We start from the raw sequence: 20,867 nt of genomic DNA on the forward strand, positions 1-20,867 counted from the left end.
AAAAAATCATGAAAAGGTAATGTTTGTAAAAACGGAACACTTTGGACAGGAGGAGATGATGCTGCATCAAACAAATAAGGCTAAAAATAAGTTGAAATGTTAATGTAACACATTTTTATCTAAGTAAGGAGTTTCAAGCTTCTGTAAAAGTGGAGCAGAAAACTCTGCCAGATTTCAAATTCAAGAGGGAGAGAGGATGTACTGGAAGAACATGCAATAGATGGCTACATCTGTTTTGATGCTGTACTGTTGGATGCCTGTGAAACGTCATTTTTTTTTTCTGTGTTACCTTTTCATCTACTGTGCGCCTCGAAGAATCAAACTAGCCATATAGCCATGATAGTCTAGGGACATAATTGAAGTCAAATTTGAAGATAGAATAAAATTTTTAATTTTTCATCGTCTCTGAATTTTCTGACATTTTTCCTAAAATATCAGTCCTAAAGTTACATCAATTAAAGAGACAATGGTAGTAGTCTTACTGTCTAAGATCATCTTGCAGTCCAAGCAAGCATTGCATCTTCCTGTGGTCTCAAGACTCTTACACTCCAGTGGTTTGGAAGTTTTTAAATAATAGTTGTGCTTATATGAAGGTATTGCTAACCTCTCGACAGGGAACTGGTTTCCTGATGTGAGGAACTAGTTAAGGCCTGTCAATTGCGTAGGGATTAAAAAAAAAAAAGTCGTGAGTTATGACTAAAGTGTAGTTTCTTATGGTAACTAATCTTTCTTCCTCTAGCAAATATTGCTCAATCATTTAAATCTTAGATGACAGTAAGCAATGGCAGAATTATGTAATCTTCATGGGATCTCTGATTCTTTTTTTTTTTCCTTTTGAGGATAAAAAAGTACATATTCAATAAAGCGATTAAGACCACCTTTCTCCTTTTTGAGTCAGAGTTGTGTCTTCTGCAGCAGTCTTGGTTGTTCTTAGATTTTTTTCTGAACTGTCTTACATTCCTTTGCGTTTCACAGTAGAGTTTAATATAGTAGCTGCGAAATCATGTAAAGGAAGTATTGTCTGTTAAGTCTGTGATGAAGACTACACTCGAAATACAGAGATTTTTTTTTCATCCTCATTTTCATCTTCATACCACTTTACTTCTTCGTTGAGCCTTCTTTTCCCATAAACACTTTGATTTATTTTCATTCCTTTCCTCTGTGCTAGTGTTTGCAGAGCCGTTGTCCCTATTTCATCATGTAGCAATTCAAAGACCCTGAGAATAGCATCCACTGCTTCCAAGTGGTCACTTTTTGATTTCTCCTGTAAAAAGTCCAACTTTTTTTTTCTCTTTTTTTTCTGTATATAAAGTAACATGAATTTATCTCATTGCTTAGTATGATCTGCGTGTGTTTGAATCTTCAGTTCCAAAAAGACTTTTTTTGGGGAGAACAGTTGAGTAACTGACCTTGACAAATCCATCCCAGACAAAAATTTCCTAACACAGTGTTTGTCTGATCATGAAAAATGATGACCTGTAAATATAAGACAACCTGTTCCTCTGTGTTTACACTGAAATTCATACTTCGACTTATTTTTTGGATTTTGAAAAATTAAATTTTTTAAATGGAGGATTTTGTTTTTCTCTGAATGACTAGGGATAGTGTGCCTAAATATCGGACTTCATATTTAGAATATGAGAAATAAAAATAAGAATAAGAATTTCTTCATGAAACAGTGAATGTCTTTAATTTTTATTTACTTTTTTTTTCCTGTAGGAAATTTTAGATATTCTGTATTTTAGTTCAATGAACTATAGATTTTTCTAGCTGCTCTGTTTTTCTTTTTTATTTTTTGGTTAGCAAAATATCTAATGATAATGATGTGGTAGTTGCTTTTCACTCTGCAATTGTATTTTTTGTAGATGAGCTGGTGACACGGTACATTTCAGGACTACAAAACACAGAGGAAATGATTCGTTGTGGCTTTTCACTAGCTCTTGGGGCCCTTCCAAGATTTCTGCTAAAGGGCAGGCTCCAACAGGTGAGAGAATGTGGTCGTTTTAATGACAAGAGGGCACAACGTATTTCAAATGAAACCTGTGATCGTAATCAAATAAATAATAATGATCATAATTAAAGGTCTTTGTTAAAGAGTTTTGAGGATTGTAATATACAGTAACTCCAGAAAATCATGAGTTTAGCTAGTCGTAGATTCTAGTAATTAAAGTTTAGTCCTGCTCTAGTAGTGTTAATGGCAAAATCAGAGGTTGAATTATCCCTTTGCTATGGAACACTTGTCTAAAGGGAGAACTGAGGCATACTGACAGGTCATGGTGAGAAACCGAATAATGTTGTGTGCTTGATTCTCTCATATGTAATCCACCTCTAAGTGTAGGCCATTTATCATAAATAATATAATGGGTTTAAGTATCTCAATTTTTTTCAGGTTTTGGAAGGTTTGAAAAAAGCTACCATAATTTCCCCTGAAGATGTGAGCTTTGCACAGTCCAGAAGAGATGCCCTAATAGCAATTGCAAAGTATGTTTATCATTTTTATTTTTATTAACTTTTAATTATTTCTCTAGATGTTTTCTACTGTTCATTCCACTTTCTGATGCAAGCTCACAGCATAGTTCTTGAAATCAGTTACACTATGACATACTCATTTTTAGTGGGGAACTATGTGCCTCTCCATTGCTCAATATATCTTTGGTTCAGAGGATTATCACACATCTAATGATGGAATACAGACTCTGATGTTTTGTTGTTTTTTTTAAGTCAATTAGCCGAATAGCTAGAATATATTACAAAGTTCACCTTTTTCATGGGCAGCAATGTAGTGAGCTTTAGTGAGAAGGAAGAATATTTTTTTTCCACTCAACAAAATAATGGAATATTTTTAAAGAAATAGTACTTTTTATCTTACGAAATATTTTTAGTGTTGACATGCCACACTGTAGTTAATGTTAATAGTTTTATAGCATATAAATTTTTAAACTGTTACAATGAAGAAAAATCTTTCACATGTTACCCATGCCTTCAGTGAAAAGAATCGTTAATGTTGAATTCAGTGCACGTAATATTAATCCTTTGCTCTTGCTTACTTCATTGTAATAAGAGTGTAGAAACTGACAGGCACAGTGAACATGCTCCTTTTTGTAGTATTATAGACATACTAACAGTCTGCTTATCTGTTGAGTTTTTGGCCTTGGTGTTTTTGTTTTTAAACCTTAACACTGATAAGAAATCTTCAAATAGAACTCTGTAGACTCAGAAATATTCTGCATACTGTGTAATATTTGCTACAAACAAACAAAAAAAGGGTGCTTAGAATACTGTCTGTCCAGGGAAGTTTATTAAGCCACAGGACAAAGTTATGATGTTAATGTTTTCCCCTTGCTAGTGTTGTGGCATTATTTTTTTCACTTCATTTTCTCTTTTTAAAGGGTTTGCCAGACAGTAGGCGTAAAGGGAGAAGGATCTCAGGAAGAATATGTCTGCAAAGACAATGTTACTCAGATTTATGCTACGCTACTTAATGGTGTGACTGACTACACCACAGACAGCCGAGGAGATGTTGGAGGATGGTAAGATGCCTTGCAATTGGGGACTTCAACTTAGCTGTTGTGTTTGATGCCTAATTAAAAAAATGTCTTTTGAAAACCTGTTAAAAATAAGCACTTCAAGCTTGTTGAGAATTGAGTATAGGTAGAAATACATTGGGGTAAGAGATGTGGAAGGTGAAAGGAAAGGCTGACCAGAATTTTTTGACCCTTGCTTCAGAAATGAGTAAGACATGAAACTGAAGTTTTGCCTTGTTCTTATTCTGTGGATGATATTCTTGAATATTAGAAATGTATTTAGTTGAAAAAAACAGTGATTTAAAACATCTTTTCTAGTGTCTTTGAAATAATATATTGGCGCTCAGTTACTGAGCTCTTCTATTGTACGTTCATGGGATTTTTTTTGCCAGGAGAGGGAGCAGTTGCATAATTTGTGAGTGACAAATTTTCAAGGTTAGTGACTGAGATTAAAAAAAAAAAAATTAGTGTCATGGTGTTGTTGACTCTTTTGTAAGTTTAAAGTTTCAATGAATGCAGCTATTAGTTTTCAGAAATAATTGAATCGTAACTTTGTTATGATTTCTAAATGTCTATTGTTGTGAAGTTTACAGTAAGAGGTATAAAATTGTCTGTAACTTCAGTCTTCACAGTTTCTGTAATATATTTTTAAAAAGATAGCATTCATCTGAGTGTTCTGTATTCCTTCAGCAATACTGATCTGAAAAGGCAATTTCTAAACTGATGAAACCGAGGCACTCTTAAGGCTTGTGTCCTTCCCTGGGTTTGTGTTTAACTTCAAAAGAATCTGTAATTTGGTATTTTAAAATCATTTACTGATCAGAAGTTCCTGCAATCTTTGAAGGAGCAATAGTGAAGATTTCCTATTCACTTCATCCCGTAGAATTCCACAAGGTAGCTATGGGGTAAGAAAACCGTGTGAAATACAAAACTTGGAGATCAGATGAGTACAAGGGCAACATACAGGCTCTCTTGTCAGGGTACTTCTCTGAATGTATTTATGAGCAGAAATGTGCCCAGCCTAAAACCGGTGCTTGTTAATATAACTTATTAAATTAACCCAATTCAAGAATAAATCCAGTGTCTTTTAATCTCAGATACAAGACTTCTGATGCTGTGCAGAAGGATCAGAACAGCAACACTTAATCCTTGTATAGAAAAGTCCTTAACTTAGTAAAGGAAATGGGATCGATTAATTTTAGTTGTCTGTTACTTGTTGGAAGTTGATTTTGAGTAAATGCTGGTTTTGACAAAACCTTCTTAATTTTATTGTCTTAACCCGTAATTTTAAATTGAAAGTATGTAGATGTGTGTTGTTTTTAGGTACAGTTCTGTACACACGGTATCAGTCCTCTTTAAGTGTGGGTAGTACTCTTTTTTATCATATAATAATGGCATGGTACTATATATTTGATAGATGCTGGTGTTTCCCCGATATTCCATTTCTTTATCTGAGTAAATGCTAAATATACCACAGGCAAGCTTTGCATGTGAGTGGTGGTTTCTAATCTGTCTACAAGACTCATGTCAGAAGTCTGCAACACAGGAAAGCATAACTCAAATAGCATCAGTGTAGTTTGCGTGAGCAATAGCAGCTACGAAGATGCAGTGGAACAGCCTGCCATGTAACGCTACCTTACCATGAACTCAGGGGTGCATATTCAGGACTGTAAATTAACCGCCTGTTGATTCTTCAGATCTAGTATCTGCGTATGCTTTTATTGCATCCCTTGCAGGAAAGGGGAAGTGCCTGAAAAGTACTGGTATGAAATTACTTTGTTGGTTGAGAAGATTTCCTTATTTTCCGGTATATTGAAGAAGCTCTTGTCTAACAGTGCTGAGTCACACAAAGGGCTTTGGTGTTTAGTTTCAATCCTGGCCTGGCAGAGTGTATGAAATGCTTTAGAAAACTTTTACAGCTACTATCCTCTTCTGCAAAGGGTGTTTTTAATGGTAGTACACAAACGCGAAACAAAATTTCCATTTAATTGAATTTTAAATATATAAATATTTAAGGTTATTCTATTGAAAGTTGCAGCTAAGACTCCCCACGTGAGGAGTGATAGAGTGCTACTGAAAGAAAAGGCTCCAAACCAGGGGTGTTGTGGCTATAGCAGAGCTGGCAGAGCTCATAGAAGGTGGTTGCAAACTGTGATGGTAATTGCTGACTTGGGAGGGTTATAGTGGGCAAGAAGTTAGGTGTACCTTGCAGGCAGGGGTGGGAGGGCGCCTTGTTCCTCAGCACACGTCTTTCTGTGGCCACATCTGTCTCAGCCACTTGCTTCCTCCTCCCTGCTGCAAGCAAACCAGTCCCATTCTGGAGCAACCTTTAGGTTATTCACAACAGTATTTACAGATGTGGTTTTTAAAATTGTACAGGGAAAAAAAGTTACTGTTATCAGCCTGAGTTAATATGTGTGCTTGTAGTTTTATTTATTTACTTTTTGTTTATTTACATTTTTACTTTTAGTTATTCATTTGTATGTACCCTGCACCTTAGCCTTCAGTCCTCATTGTTAAAATTGTAGTATGACAGCAAGGTTGTGTGGGGAATGGAGTCCACAATGTAAATGGACATTCAAAAGAAATCTTGGGAAGAAGGGAAATAACAGGACAAGAAATCAGAGAAGAGTAGGTGTGTTTGACATCTCAAATTTAGAAGAGGAAACAAAGATGCGAACTATAAGGATCAAGAACAGGTCATTCCAGCTTGCGCAAGGGATGAAGTATCTTGGCATTCCCTCACCTTCTTCCTCAGCTGTCTAAAAGCAAGAAGGAGGTGAATGGGTCTCTAGCTTAGAGGATATAGTGACACAAGTGTAGCTGAAACAAAATGTAAGAGCAAGCATATAGGGTGGTGAGTCAGAGAAAGCGAAGAGGAAAAGCAGAAAGCTTAGGAAAGCTTTCTGCTTTCAAAATTAGATGAGGTACTGAAGTAGATAAGAAAGAAGATGGTTAAATATAATTAGTTATTCAAGTTAACTTCCACATGTAACAGCTCTCAGGTAAGTTCCCCATGCCTATTGTTAATCCTTTTGTCTATGTCTTAATTTAAAAACAAAACAAAACACATCTCTACAAAGTGGAAATTTTCAAAGAAATCCTGAGGAAATTAAATTCCCAACAGCCATTAAAATTCAGATGTGCTTTGAGCACCAGATTCTTTTAAACCTTCTTTGACAATGCCAGCCAAAATCAACAGTCATGAAACATGTAAATTAAAAGGGGGAAGGGGAAGCTTTTCTCCTAGCAAACTGTTGCCTGCTAAATACTTCTGTGGCCTCTCAGATATGAATGTTTTCTCATTCTGTTTCTTTTAAACCATTGACTAAGATGGAAAGATAGGGGGAGAATTGCCATTTCTCTGGAGAGGCCTTTTCTTTGGTGTGTAATTTTTATCTTTCTTTAAGGGAATCGTGGGAAAGTTTAACCAACTTTACTTTCCATATGCAAACTTTACATTTCTTTTGACAGATTGTTTGCTGGGACTTGTCCAATCTGTCTACAGGTGTTAGACAAGACTATCTAAAAGTCAGATATTATATGAAAAAGGTAGAAAAACATCCTTTGATGAAAGATTGCCAAACTTGTATTAAGCTACCTAGGAAAAAATGATGTAATTTACCTTTTTTGTTGTCATGACAAATGTCCCACCCAGTTTTAGATTACATCGGCAACTCTTTTCAGTTTACTTTGGAAATTTGAAACAGGAGTATGTAATTTCACAGTAGACAGGTGTACCTTTTCATAAACTTCAATATATTTATATTTTAATTATTACTGAGAAAGGATGAACATGTTGGTCCTGGTCTTGAAGATGCAATTCAAGCACATCTTAATGTTACTTCAGATGATCATTTTCACAGAACTAATTATTATTTAGCATATGTATTCAAACTATTCAGAATGACTATTTTTCTTATCGTTGGAAGTATTAAGCTTAAAAATTCAGAAGAATATGACACTTTAATAGCGCTCAAACATCTCAGTGTGAAAATGGGGGGATTAGCATTTTTAGAAGATTATTTGGAGCAGACAAAGCACTTTGTTTTAAAAACATCTGATTGCATACTAAATATTACTAATTGTTATCAATTTTATCCTTCTTAAAATAAAGAATAAACCTGATGTATCTGGCTGGAATGAAAAACAGGCAGGGGGATTTGCCTGGAAACTAGGATGGCTGTTGTACTGTCAGTGCAAACGAGGGCCTCGCTTTATGGAACGGGGATTGGTTGTGTGCATGCAGTTGTACGCACTCCTCTTCCTCCCATAAATATGATTGCTGCTCTCATTGGTCAATACTTTCAATGTTTTCTACCTGTTTAAATTTTTGCCAGTGTCTGCTTAACTTAACTGCTGCTGTGTTTACTTAAATAAGTTCTGATGTAACTGCTCGAATGTATTTCTGTTTCAACAGGGTACGTAAAGCTGCTATGACAAGTTTAATGGAAGTGACGCTTTTGCTGGTTCAGAATGAAGCAGAGTTAATTAATGCCAACATGTATGCTACCTGTTCTGTTTTTGTGTCTTATCTTGTACAAGTACATTCCAGTCCATACAAGAAAGCATTGCTTATGTATTGTATACTTACTCCTTTATTGAGTGTGACAGAAGAGCATCAAGTTTACACCCATACAGGTGCTGAGAATACTGTGTTTGCTTTTCAGAGAGGCTAACCTGAATGAGAGAAACTGGGTGGCAGTCTCACCTTTCAAATACAGTACATCTGTGAGATTTGGGATATACTTGCAACCTTTGCGGAGCTTGCCAGTATTGTTCACTTAAATAAAAAGCAAATTCACCTGCTTACCCGGAGGATTGCACCATTAATTTGGAATGTGATAAAATGTGGAGATAAGCTTGTTTTCATTAATGTAATCTTTATAGAACTATTAATAAGAAAACACAGAAAAACAAAATTTACGCTGAGCTTCAGATTCTGAATTTTATGAGTATTCCTTAGTGTTTCTAACAGTAAATGAAAGAACACTTACCGATTTTTAAGTTTAGCTTGAGTTGCAGCAAAACTTTCTTAATAATTCTCGATAGGCATTGGTTTGTGGATAGAGCATATCCAGTGGTTAGCTGAATATAGCTCAATTAGCTCAATTTCTAATTTAAAAATAAGAACAAACTTCACCACTAAAAACAAGTGACTGACTGCTAGTTCTTGAGTTGAGACACTCTGAAGGAAAATACGGGATTCTGTGGATATATGGTACTCAGCCAGTGCCCATTGTCGAGGGGCTTCCTTCTGTTGCAGAGAGAGATTATTCATGTACAACGTAGAAGAGTATTGCTGCCAGCTGAATCAAAAGAGAAAGGATCACATATTCTGTGTGTTCTGGGTTTTGCTGTAACTGAAGGATTCTAGCTGTTTTTACTATCTTAGTTGTCCTTTCTGAAGTTGTAAAGGGCCTGAAGAACATAGTTGCTGAGAGTTTAATTATGAATGTGAGCAAAATTGGGTATAGGTAATAACTAGGCAGAGTTGAATCCTCATTTGGGATATATGTGATTTTGGGATAGACCTTATGCACTGGTATATCTGCAGTTTTATAACTGAAAATGTGTTTTTCTCAAGATTCCTGTTCTATTTCTGTTTGAAATGTAGTAGTTCATCCAACCCATAAAGCACTACTGTATCTTTTCAGATTAAATGTGGTATGTGGTATCAAACACTGTAATACTAGAGTCATGGCATTTTTTGATTGATATATGGAAGACAAAGCTCTAAACATTGTCACCATGTTGATAATCTGAAATAATTTGCACATTTGTTACAAAATGTTAAACCAGACTAGTTTCATATCAGAGTGTTTTTGATATAATTGCAACAATTTAAAATTTGAATACATATTCCACTCATTATATTACGTGATGAATTGTTCTCTTTCTTGTAGTTGCAAACAGATTATGTGCTGGCTGGCCCAACAAGCAGCTGAGAAAATTGATAAATTTCGAGCTCATGCAGGATCTGTGTTCCTTACTCTTCTACATTTTGACCGTCCTCCAGTTCCACACATACCTCATCGAGAAGAGCTAGAGAGGATATTTCCAAGGTAATACATTGAAAAAGGTTTTCTAAGACAGTGAAAATAAGATGCATGCACAACTTTAACCTAACACAGGCAATCTGATGTAAATTCTGTGCCAAATGCATAATATGGTTATATATTTTATTGAGGAACATTTGGTGCTGTTTGTTAGAGTTTTGCTGAAGTGTTCAATGAATATGCATAAACGTATAAAACAGTCAAAAGAATTTACAGTATGAGTGCCTGGGCATGGGGCATCAACCATTTCTCTAGGAAGCCTGTTCCAGTGTTCGACCACCCTCACAGTGAAGAATTTCCTCCTAATTGATAGGAAATAGTTGAGAGACCATTGGTAAAACAGATACGCTGTTAGCTGGGCTTTGATAAGCCTGCTGTTTATGAAATGTCTGATTCATAATCTCATTTTCTTTTCATAATGTGAAAGCTTGAATTTATTGGGAGTCCCCCTTCCTAAATTTTTTCCCCCTACTAGAAAACACTGATTTGATCAGAATGATAATTTTTAGTGAATTCTATTATTCTAACCAAGCTCTAGTCGCAGTAGTTTTCCAAGATGGAACTTCTAGTTAAAGCAAGAGAGAAACAGTGAGAGCAACTTGTTTGTGAATGGTGATTATCACACTTGATTGAGATATAAGCAATATCCATCTCTGTGTCCTCATTCTGTTTGTTTCAGCAGTCTTAACCTCCTGTAATTCAAAAAGTGGTCTGTCTGTAGGCTACTGATTGATCTGTAGTGGGTTTGTGTCAGCCTTTCCTGGGCTAAGTCTTTCTTTGTATCAGTTGTCAACTAACTGTTGGTGGGAGAGAACAGGGAATGGAATGCAAGAAAGAGTAGTTGTTTTCTTAGTGTAGAGAAAAGTGCTTTTGAAAAGGAAATTGTAGTTCAAATCCCTTATCTGAATCAGGACAAGAAGTTGAACATACTTCAGTCACAGCCAGCAAAGTGAAGCATTGTTTTGTATGTTCCTCATATAATTAGAGTAACGATTAATTTGTTTTTTAGGTAATTCAGAGCCTTTCTTCACTGGTGCTGCTTGAGGATGAGAGAGGTATCTTAGGACTGTATGGAGATGAAAGACAATGCACACACATTTTTGTTGTTTTGTTTTTTTTTTTCTTTCCCCAGGTCAGAGACAGAAACTCTAAACTGGAATGCCTCATCAGAAGCTTTCCCTCGAATCACCCAGCTTTTGGGTTTGCCAACATATCAATACTATGTGCTTTTGGGTCTTTCAGTGTCTGTTGGTGGATTAACGGAGACAACGGTAAGAAAGTAGGGTGACTTTTCTGTCTGGTTGGAGAATGCATTACTATTAAAATCCCTGTGTTAAAAATCTTATTCTTCTTTTTTCTTTCAAAGGATACTTGATGTTAATTATTAGTTGTCAGTATGTGTTTACAGTATGGTTAGAAATTTCTTGATTTTTGTGTTGATACGTTTTCTTTAAAAGTGCCAGAGATACTGAAAGTTACATTACAAAAAACTATCATTCAAATGTCTGTCTGAACCCTCTGCTCTTTACAATCTCTATTTCATTCTTCTGCCCATGGACAGCACCTTATCACTGTTTCTGATAGTCTGTTAAGCTGCCAAAATCTTCAGGACTTCAATATTTAATGTATCTGTCTGTCCTTCTATTACAGCTTGTGGTAGTTTCTGTATTCTTGGTTTCAAGATATTTGACTTCAAACATTTTTGCTACTTGGTGCAGCCAAAGGTGTAACACACACAAAAGCAATATATTCGTGTAAGGACACAGTTCAGCAGGACACTGCAGAGAAATACCAAACAGCAACAGAACACTTTGGACTGTCAGTAAAATCTTTAAATTGCAGTGGCTCCGTAAGAGAAGATAGTGGTCTAAAACATGAGGCAGCACCCCAACAGCGTTTAAGAGTATTTCTAAATAACATTGCTGTCTGTAATTAAGAATGCTGGAAGAAGAGTGGTAGGTGTCAGTAAAGTTTTTGTTGAGAGGGAACAAAACAGCTCCTGCTGTTCAAAAAAGGAAGGAGGTAATTATTCAGTTTGTCTCCCATGGCTTGCACTTTTCAGTCTTACCACATGATATTTAAGAATACATCCAAATGATAGGTTTTGCCTGATGCCATAGGTTTTGCACTTGTAATCCAAAGATTTCCATATCCCTTTGGGTTTCATGTATCTGAGGATTTGGTGTCTGCAAGTCTCATGTATTTAAACCAATTTTGAAAAATTTAATGTTTCTAAACTGGCAACTAATTACATAGCAACGGCTATTTTAAAAGTTTGAAAACATGTGTTTATTGGTTTGTGACAGTAATTAGTGGATAGACAATGTAACTCTTAACAGATTTTTTAATAGCACATGTGCACATGAAATTCGGCTTTTAGTCAAACAGTTAATTATAGGAGGCTCCACCAAAACCGAAGTTATTCTTATAAGCATAAAAGGGGAGGAAAGTTGTGGAGGAACAGACAGACATTCTGACTACTAAACAAGGTCAAATGAAAATTCTTATTCAACATTTTAATTTCTTTCTTTCTTTCTTCCTTTCTCTTTTTCTCTCCCTCTCTCCCTTTCTTTTCCTTTCTTTCTAGTTCTGGTTGTGCTTGGTTTTGCAAAGTGTAAACAGTTCAGTTACTTGTAGCTGCCTCGCCTCTTACCATCTGCCAGTATATTTAAGGAAAGCCTTCTGTAGCGTTTTCAAAATATGATTTTGAAATGTTAACTTTCTGTGACCCCACATTTTTCTTTAACACTAAAGGCTTGTTCCGGCTAAAATATTCTCAAGGGGTTTGACTTTGGAAAGAAAGTGACCTAAGTCTCCTTCAAGCCAGATAGAAGTGCAAGAGAGGCTCGAACTGTATAGTATTTACACTTGGGGTTAAACAGTATGTGGTGAATTACATTTAGTATTTAAAATGTGTTATATAATTTAGAATTGATGTCTTTTGTAATGACTTACGTTTGAAACTATTCCATCAAAGCCTGTAGTGATCTTTGCTGAATATCCAGGGACTCATTTAAAACGTAAATTGAACAGTTTTAAGAGTTGGCCCTATTAAATCCATATGAAAGAAGCAAACTTTTAAAATGTTGAGTAAAGGAGAAGGGTTATTCAAGTATGTGTTTTGCAGTAACGTGCGTGTTTTATGATAACTTTTCTTCCTTTTCTCACTGAAAAAATATGTACACAAATATACACACGGACGTAGAAGTTTAGGCTTTCTTGTATACTGCAAGACAATGTGAGTTCAAATGTTGGTTTATTTTTAAATCTTCTCAGGGTCTTAGTAGGAGAAAGGCTATATTGTAATTCAGTGGTCAGTGGCTTTTCTTCCATAGTTAAAATCGCTCAGCAGCATATTTAGCAAGTACAGTTCTTTATTTTGCTTTTTAGAGAGATTTGCTGAAAAGGGCTATAATGGAGTATCTCAAAAACATTGTGGTGGCAGAGTGGTTGCTGAAAGAATTCTAGTTTGAGCATTCAAAGTAATCTGAAAAAAGGGAAGATGTCATTCCCTTTGGGATTTGGCATTCAGCAGCATTGCCTTGGTTCAAAGGGCACTTTCTCTGTGTAAAAGAATCTTCTAATTATATATCTGGCCTGCAATGGTGCATATTTCTTATGGCTGCGTAAAAAGTCCTCCCAGTATACAAAGATCAGAACTGAACAATGCTGTTCTTTCTGTGCCTCACAAACCCTATAGTTTCAGGGGTCGGGATATAATTTCATGACTGTTAACTACATTACGTATAAAATCTTGCTAAAGCACAGAATGTACTGTGATTCCCCCCCCCCCCCACCCACCAAGGAGTGAAAATTACGGAAAAATTATATAACATTTTTTAAAATCCTAAAACCCTTAAAAAAATCTATTTTGAATTTTACACATTTTGTCCTTGTACTGGAATCCAGTACAAGGATTCCACCAGGAGACACCAAAAATCTGTAACAACTATAGTAGCCAGTTCCAAAAGTATCCAATGAATTAATGTGTGTGTTAAATCACCTGACAAAAATTAAAGCCCATCTGTCTCATACTGTTGTTAATATATTCTATGTGCCAAATAGATTATACATTTTATGTTTATTTTTTTGTTTGTTTGTTTTTCCTTAAAACTGACTTGTTTGCTTGTTATATTTATGATTTTTTGTATGGCTTGGAGAAAATATTGGGCTTTGAACAGATGAGTGAGTTATTACAAAGGAAAATGTTGGGACATTTGTAGATGATGTGAAAAATCAGAACAAACAGTCCTGAAATGTCCGGTTACTGTTACTAATTATATGCAAATCAGTGCATATTTGGTTTGAAGGAACAGGCTCCAAATACAGTTTTCTTGAATGACAGTTCTCCAGCAAAATACATTTGAGAATTATTTCTGGCGTTCTTTTATCAAGTGGGAAAACAAAAAGTGTGAATTATTATATTGCTGCTTTTCTTAAAATATCACTGACTTGAGCTTTAGAGTTACTGCTCTCCAAAGAGTTGATGAATTAAAAGGAATGCTGCAAGTAGAATGAGGGAGACATGGTTTCACTTGTGCTAAAATTTGAATGATATGCAGGGTTTGTTTTTTTTCGAGTTACTGAGAAAATAGGCTACTGCCACTTCAGTGCTGTAAATTTGTCAAGACTAGAAATGATCCAAAACCAGTGTAATTTATTGAGTGTAACTTAGTTTCTTCCACACGTGTTACAGGAATGTTCTGACCCTGAGTAGGTCTTCCTCTGTTTCAATACTTCAGTGAAAACTGGAACATTTAGTAGTTATCTGTACATAAAAATGCTGATTTTGTTCAAGCTCTTCCAGTAGTTATTCACTTGACTTCCATCTGTGATGAGTTAGGTGCAGAGCACTAAATTCTTTTTGACCTGCAGTGTTTCTGTCAGCCCCCAGCTCCAGGCATGAAGGGGGGAGTAGATCAATTCCTCTGAGCTTTCCATGGCAGCGAGAGGGAACCCTGAGCATCTGCAGTCTTTTCTGAAAAATTCTTTGATTTCAGTGAGATCACTTCAGAAAGTGATCGATGTAATGTTAAAATCTCGTTCCTGATGTAGGCCTTATAACGGGAAAAAACTGTCCACTTTCTCCTGTGCAGAGCATAGACCCCAGAGGGGTAGTGATAGTTCCCAGGTCAGCAGCAGACAGCTATTCCGCCACTAGCAGGGCTTCTGTTCCTCCTCTTCATGTTCTTGCTTTTGACTTCTTGAGAAATGCTTTTTTTCTTTCTCTGCATTCTGGAGTTGATGTGTATTTCTATTATGGTATCAGATACCTGTCAAGATACCAGGGCCTTTAGGAAGTCTGTGGTTAAAAGAAAGACTGATGACCATTAGGAGAGTATGTCAGTCTACAGAACATCTTCGGTGCAGTCTGTTCCTTACCCATCGTGTCCTGCTGGCTGTTTTATCAGCTCTGTCCAAGATAGGACTGCTACGTAAGAATCAGAGCCCATGTGTGGATGGGGCATATAGCTGAACGATAGCTGAGATTCAAATGCTCTGTTACATACCAGGTGTCTAAACTAATTTTCTTTTGGACAAATCCATCCTGGTTGTTGCCTTAAGACTCTTTTCAAAACTGTTGCACTTCAATTTTGCAACAAGTTGACCAGGAAATGATTTCATGAAAGTTTGTTTAGACACCTTATTTATACGCAGTGTGCCTATCGAGAGATGTATTTGCCTTCTCCCCTTGCTGCAGCTACACTTTTTAAGGGTCTCAATCATACTTTTCCCCTGGTTAAGGAGATATAATCTACAGGACATCAATTTTATCGTCAAATGAATGGTCTCTTTGAACACCATTTGCCTTATCAGATATTTGCCTGTTACTGAAGTACCTACTATTGGCTTAAATGATGGCAGTCAAGCCTTGACAAATGCCGTTTTTACTATGTTTCATAAGAACAAGGTCATTCTCAGGCTTCCTCTTAAATTCTTATCCAAAGCTGTCTGAGTTCCAACCCATTAACCTCCTAATTTCCTTTCGCAGTCCTCGTGCGGCCACCCCAGGGTAAGGCTGATGTCACACATCTGATATAGTGTGAATTCTGAGTTCTCGTGTAGATGAGGAAAAATTTTGGAAATATTCTTCTCAGCAAGTACATGTGAGCAGTTAACATTATGGCTCAGATACTGTCCTGAGGGGTTATCAGGGGAAAAAAAAAAGTCTTCATCTGAGGAGGAAATACGAATTTAACTTGCTGATAAAATGTTAGCTAGTTATGTTGAAGTTTGTATGGTCTGCTCTGCCTATTTGAAAAATGTCCCGTTTTTAAGTGTGCAGAGCAACCAAGTGATGTCCACACCCATATTTTCATATCGTTTACTTTCTTGCTAATGAAGAAACACCACCTTCCTTACAGTTTTTCTGATCATCCTGCTACTATGTCTTGGTTTTGCACAGCCTATGTGTAGATCTGCTTGCCCTTTTCTTTTGTGCTGGTACACTCCTGGAATGTTACGGATATAAGGTTAAATTAGGTAAAATATTAAAACTTAGATTCCCGTTTATTCATCTGGAGGAAGACATTTGTGACACTTGTCTTTACCAATCCATTTTTTTTTTATTTTCTTGATAAAAGTGCTGATCTTCTGAGGAAAGTGATTGCACCTTTGAATGAGCCATCAAAAAGGTTATATGTGAACTTCAGACAGAATATCTTTGCTGACAGTATAGGCTTGCTTATTGCTTATAGCCCCCTCTCATGCAACAGAAAACTGTTTAGTGCTTGCAACCAAAGCTGAAAGAATTTCATGCCTCAGAACTGATTTGCCCCACCTACCCTTCTGCCTTCGCTGTAAGCCAGTTTCTTATGGGGGAACCCGTCCTTCCCTGAGCAATTTGACCACAACCCAGGGGGACTGACAGTCCTGCACAACAGTCATGAAAATTTAGAAATCTGAGTATCTTTATCCTCAATGATACAGTTTCCTTTGAGATAGTTTCTGTGAGGATGTTTGATAAATAGGATAGGCAGAACAATTGCTGTATACCAAAGTGAAGGCCCAGAAGTCACTGATGAAGAGAGGTGGAAACCTTTTTGGGTGCCTCACTGGAAACCTTTTTGGGTGCCTCAAAACCCCCAGCAAACAAACAAAAAAACTGAAACCTCTCATTTCAGCCATAAACCTCAAGGGAGGTCTGTATATTAACATATGACCCTGAAAACTAAAATCCCTAACTTGCTCTGGAGTGGAAAATCACAGTGTTAGTAGAGGCATTCGTATAGCCTGTGGCAGCTCTCGAAAGTGTCCTGCTCGCTGCTGGGGCCATGGCCGAGCTGTGGGGCTAGCAGGCTGGGCCTGCTACCTGACACCACAGGTATGGCTGAGCTGTTTGGTTGCTGGGGGATTTGAAGTACCCAAAAAGGTTTCCAGTGATAGGGGGGTACCACCTCTCTTCATCAGTGACTTCTGGGCCGGCAGGCTGGGCTCCCTGGCAGCACGGCCATGGCCGAGCTGTGGGGCCTACAGGCTGGGCCTGCTCCCCGGCAGCATGGCGACATGGCCGAGCTGGGGGGCCTACAGGCTGGGCCTGCTCCCCGGCAGCATGGCGACATGGCCGAGCTGGGGGGCCGACAGGCTGGGCCTGCTCCCCGGCAGCATGGCGACATGGCCGAGCTGTGGGGCCGACAGGCTGGGCCTGCTCCCCGGCCAGGAGGAAGAGAAGGAGCTGGCCTGGCCCTTGCGTGCACTGTGGTTGCTTGAAAGAAAGCTGGGACCATAACAGCAGAGCAGTCATTGAGTGAAGGCTGTAGCCTGTGATATTTAACAGCTGGTCTGACCTAAATGGACTGCTTCCAGCTGAACCTTAAACATAAGCACTGAAACCTCCTCCTGCTGTTTTTCTGAACTAGCTGATTAGCATAGTGAAGTTAAACCAAGAGTCATTATTTCTGAGGTGTTTTTAATTTTTAACTGGAGTTTACTGCTGGTTTGTGTGGCCTGGTGGAAAACACCATGTGCCCAAAAGCTTGCTGCATTACATCAGCTTGTTTAATAAATATTACCTCTTGAACTTCTTGTATGCTCTTTAAGAGCCATAACAATATTATTATTTAAAGTAAAGTAGGATAATCGTAGTGGTTTAGGGATGTTTTATTTTGAAAGACAGAAAATAATGAATCTTTAATGTGGTCTTTTTTGCTACAATGGCAGACCTTAAAAAGGATTTTAAAAGGATTTAAAAAACCCACCTTGAGCAAGGATTAATGAAAGAAAAATAGCCATCTTCCTGTCAAATGTTGATACTGAATTTATACACTCAGCTGCTGTTGGAAGAGTCTTCCAGCAGCGCAGGTGTACACCTCAGGTAGTAAGGGCTAAGTGTAATTCTGTGTAGTCTGTGTTTTTGTGTATTGCAGCGGGGTTTATTGCCTGAGCCTTCGTTTTTGAGGTTTCTTCTGTTGTAGCTCAGGTACTCTGCCCAGAGCCTTTTCGAGTACATGAAGAAAATCCAGAATGATTCCAGTGATATGGAGAGTTTTTGTGAAACATTACTCAAGGTCTTTGAGGACAACCTGCGGAATGACCGGTAAAGTTTGTTTGTTTTAATTGATTTATTTTTAATCTTTCTTTGAGGAAGACATTCTTGACACTTGTCTTACCAATCTTTTTTTTTTTCTTTTCTTGATAAAAATTGTATGCATAGAACATCTTTTTCACTGTGCCTAAATGAAACATGCTTGAACCATGTAAATTTGTTTGAATATAGTTATTTGGTACAGCATACCTTTGGTAAAGTTTGTAGCAAAAAACTGATGCTAGAATATTTTGTGTTTACTGTAGTTCAATATGGGGCACAATATGATAAGCATCAATTTTTTACATAATGCAGTATTGGGGATGGTATATTGCTACACACTTTTCAGCGTAAGTCCTGTCTGTGTTTTACTTAAGTAATGATTTTTCATGAATACTTGAAGTACAATTCTCATGTGAAGGTTATTCCTTAAAGGTGACTTATTCTGCGTAATGAAATTTATTTCTCTAAGCCTTACCTACCAAACACGTATAAGAGAAAATCTTGCATAGAAGAAAAACCCACAGCTGTTAACAGAACTTTAGATTTTACTTTATTTTGTTTCTTTTCTCAGATGTTGGAATGGAAAACATGACTAGATTTTTTTTTTCACCTGACACATTGTGTGTTGGTTCACTTGGTAGTTACCTGCACTGAGAAGGTCTTGTAACTTCTGTTACATGTTGTAGACTATGTTGTTTAGATACTAGAAAAAACATACGTTCTACTACTTTTAATTTTGTTTTCAGGACCCTGCAAGTTTAAACCAAGCATGTTGTTAATTAGTGTTTTTTTTTCCTTTTGGCTGCAACAGAACGGCCCCTTCTCAGCCAAGGAGGATGATTTAGCCAACGTACAGAAGTTACTGAGCAACCCTCTTCTGTGTAAATTAGAGTTCTAATTTAAATGTATGTAGGTAGATAGGAAGTTTCTTTCTTTGCTTCTAATTAAAAATAGTGTATATGTGTATGCCAGGAAGTTTATTTACATTGTTAAATTGTTTTCTTTCATCAGGGTGTCTGTACCACTCCTGACAATGCTGGACCAAATGCTGGCAAACGGCTGTTTCGATATATTTACCATGCAAGGGAAGTAAGTTGCTGAAAGTCTTTTTTGTTTATTTTTCACTGTGCAACAGGCCTCTTAAATCTTATGCTGACTGCTGCTGAATGCTGCTGTAGATGTGAGTGCATGGAAGTCTAAATGTTTGTGTATATGGATAAAATAATTTTTCCGAAGTATGACAGTTGTGATAAAATTTGGACCAGATAGCCTTGAAAGGGTCTTGTTAAAATCTGTGACTCTCAAATCAGTGTAGAAGTTAGTTATTGGTTCACTGTTTAATGACCAGTAAATTAATCAAATTCAATTTGTCTGTTTCACCTGGCAGACTTGGGCCAGTATCAGATCTATTTAGCTTCGTTCCTTTACCAGCTTCCTAAATATGTGCTTTTTGGAGTAACATTCTTCATTGTACTGTGAGTTTTTAGCAATGGCAATATTGTGTTGTGATGCTGCAAAATAGCATGCCTACAAGCTATTCCTTCCAAAATCCTACTGCTTTTGTTAATGTGAATATCTCCAAAGAAGTTAATTAAGATTCTAATAAGAATAATAAAAAAGGCATGTCCCAGCTTTTCCACACCAAGTCTTCTGGAAATCATTTAGATTAGGAATGGATAAATATGAATAAGGTACTCCAATGTGAAACTGTGTTTTTTTTGCAGATGTTTCAGAAGAGAATGATTTTAATTTCAGTAATATTAAAATGTATTCTACAAGCTTTCATAAGCAGCATCTTGGCACAACTACAGATATTTGCAGTACAATGTGTATCCTACCAGCATGTATACTCGATTTGGAATCTGTTGATTCGAGAATTAGTCACAGCAGATACATTTGAAAAGATTTTATCATTCCAAAGATTTTAGTTGAGTCTACTTTTGTTTTCAAGTGTGTATTTAGATAATGAATCCTCTTTTTAATAAAGCAGTCCATTTTTCAATAACAATTTAAAATTCATCAAAGAGAGAATGAGCGTTTCTTTTTGGTTTGGTAATCATGGCAGTGATCCGGAACACGTCAGCTCCAGTCTTCCCCACTGAGGAAGATGATAGGTTGTGGGTGTAAATCGCAGGTAACGTCTGTCTCCCAGATGGGTCACTAAACAGAAAGCGTGTGGTAGCATTACTGCATATCCATTTGCTGTGTAAGTGAGTCTCAAATTCAGTCCTGTGGTGCCATTGTAATGCTTTATTAAAAAGGTCTGAAATAAAATCCAGGGGGATTATGGGGGGCAGGGGGTGGTTTTGAAGTTGATCCAAATGAATTTGATTCCAGTTTGATGATGAAACCAAAAAAGAAAAGTAAAAAATTATTACAGCCCAGTGGATCATTCTCATGGAAAGGGAATGAAATACTGTAATGGAGGGTATGAAGTGGAGGAACTAATTATCATACTAAAGCTCTGGAAGGCCGACTGTAGAAAATTTGGAGATAGTAAGACAGTAAGAGAATTTGGTTCTTGCATCTGGCAGTTTTTGGTAATATCTAGGTTACCTTGTGGTTGAGAGGGTGTAATCGTGCTCTGTGTGTACTCCACTGAGAGCCAAGCATGCCTGGGTTTTGCTGTGCTCTAAGAGCCTGCATGCAGATCAGCTCTGTGGTACGTTATTTAGCTGGGTGAGCCCAAAATTGTCTTCAATGCAACGTCTGCATTTTCTTACTTAGGCATATGGCATTTGGCTATAGTTAAGGGAT

General features: G+C 37.1%; 1 protein-coding gene across 1 annotated transcript in view; it reads left to right on the plus strand.

Annotated features, from left to right (window-relative positions):
* TBCD (tubulin folding cofactor D) overlaps window positions 1–20,867 on the plus strand; it is a 128,602-nt gene that overhangs the window by 93,551 nt on the left and 14,184 nt on the right. The window contains exons 28-35 of the mRNA XM_080560657.1: window positions 1,866–1,984; window positions 2,390–2,481; window positions 3,390–3,530; window positions 7,945–8,028; window positions 9,431–9,589; window positions 10,716–10,854; window positions 17,998–18,119; window positions 19,122–19,199. Of these exons, the coding sequence (XP_080416783.1) occupies window positions 1,866–1,984; window positions 2,390–2,481; window positions 3,390–3,530; window positions 7,945–8,028; window positions 9,431–9,589; window positions 10,716–10,854; window positions 17,998–18,119; window positions 19,122–19,199 (934 nt within the window). The remainder of the gene's footprint in view (window positions 1–1,865; window positions 1,985–2,389; window positions 2,482–3,389; window positions 3,531–7,944; window positions 8,029–9,430; window positions 9,590–10,715; window positions 10,855–17,997; window positions 18,120–19,121; window positions 19,200–20,867) is intronic.

Source organism: Anser brachyrhynchus (assembly GCF_964034855.1).
Source record: "Anser brachyrhynchus genome assembly, chromosome: 18".
Lineage (NCBI taxonomy): Eukaryota > Metazoa > Chordata > Aves > Anseriformes > Anatidae > Anser > Anser brachyrhynchus.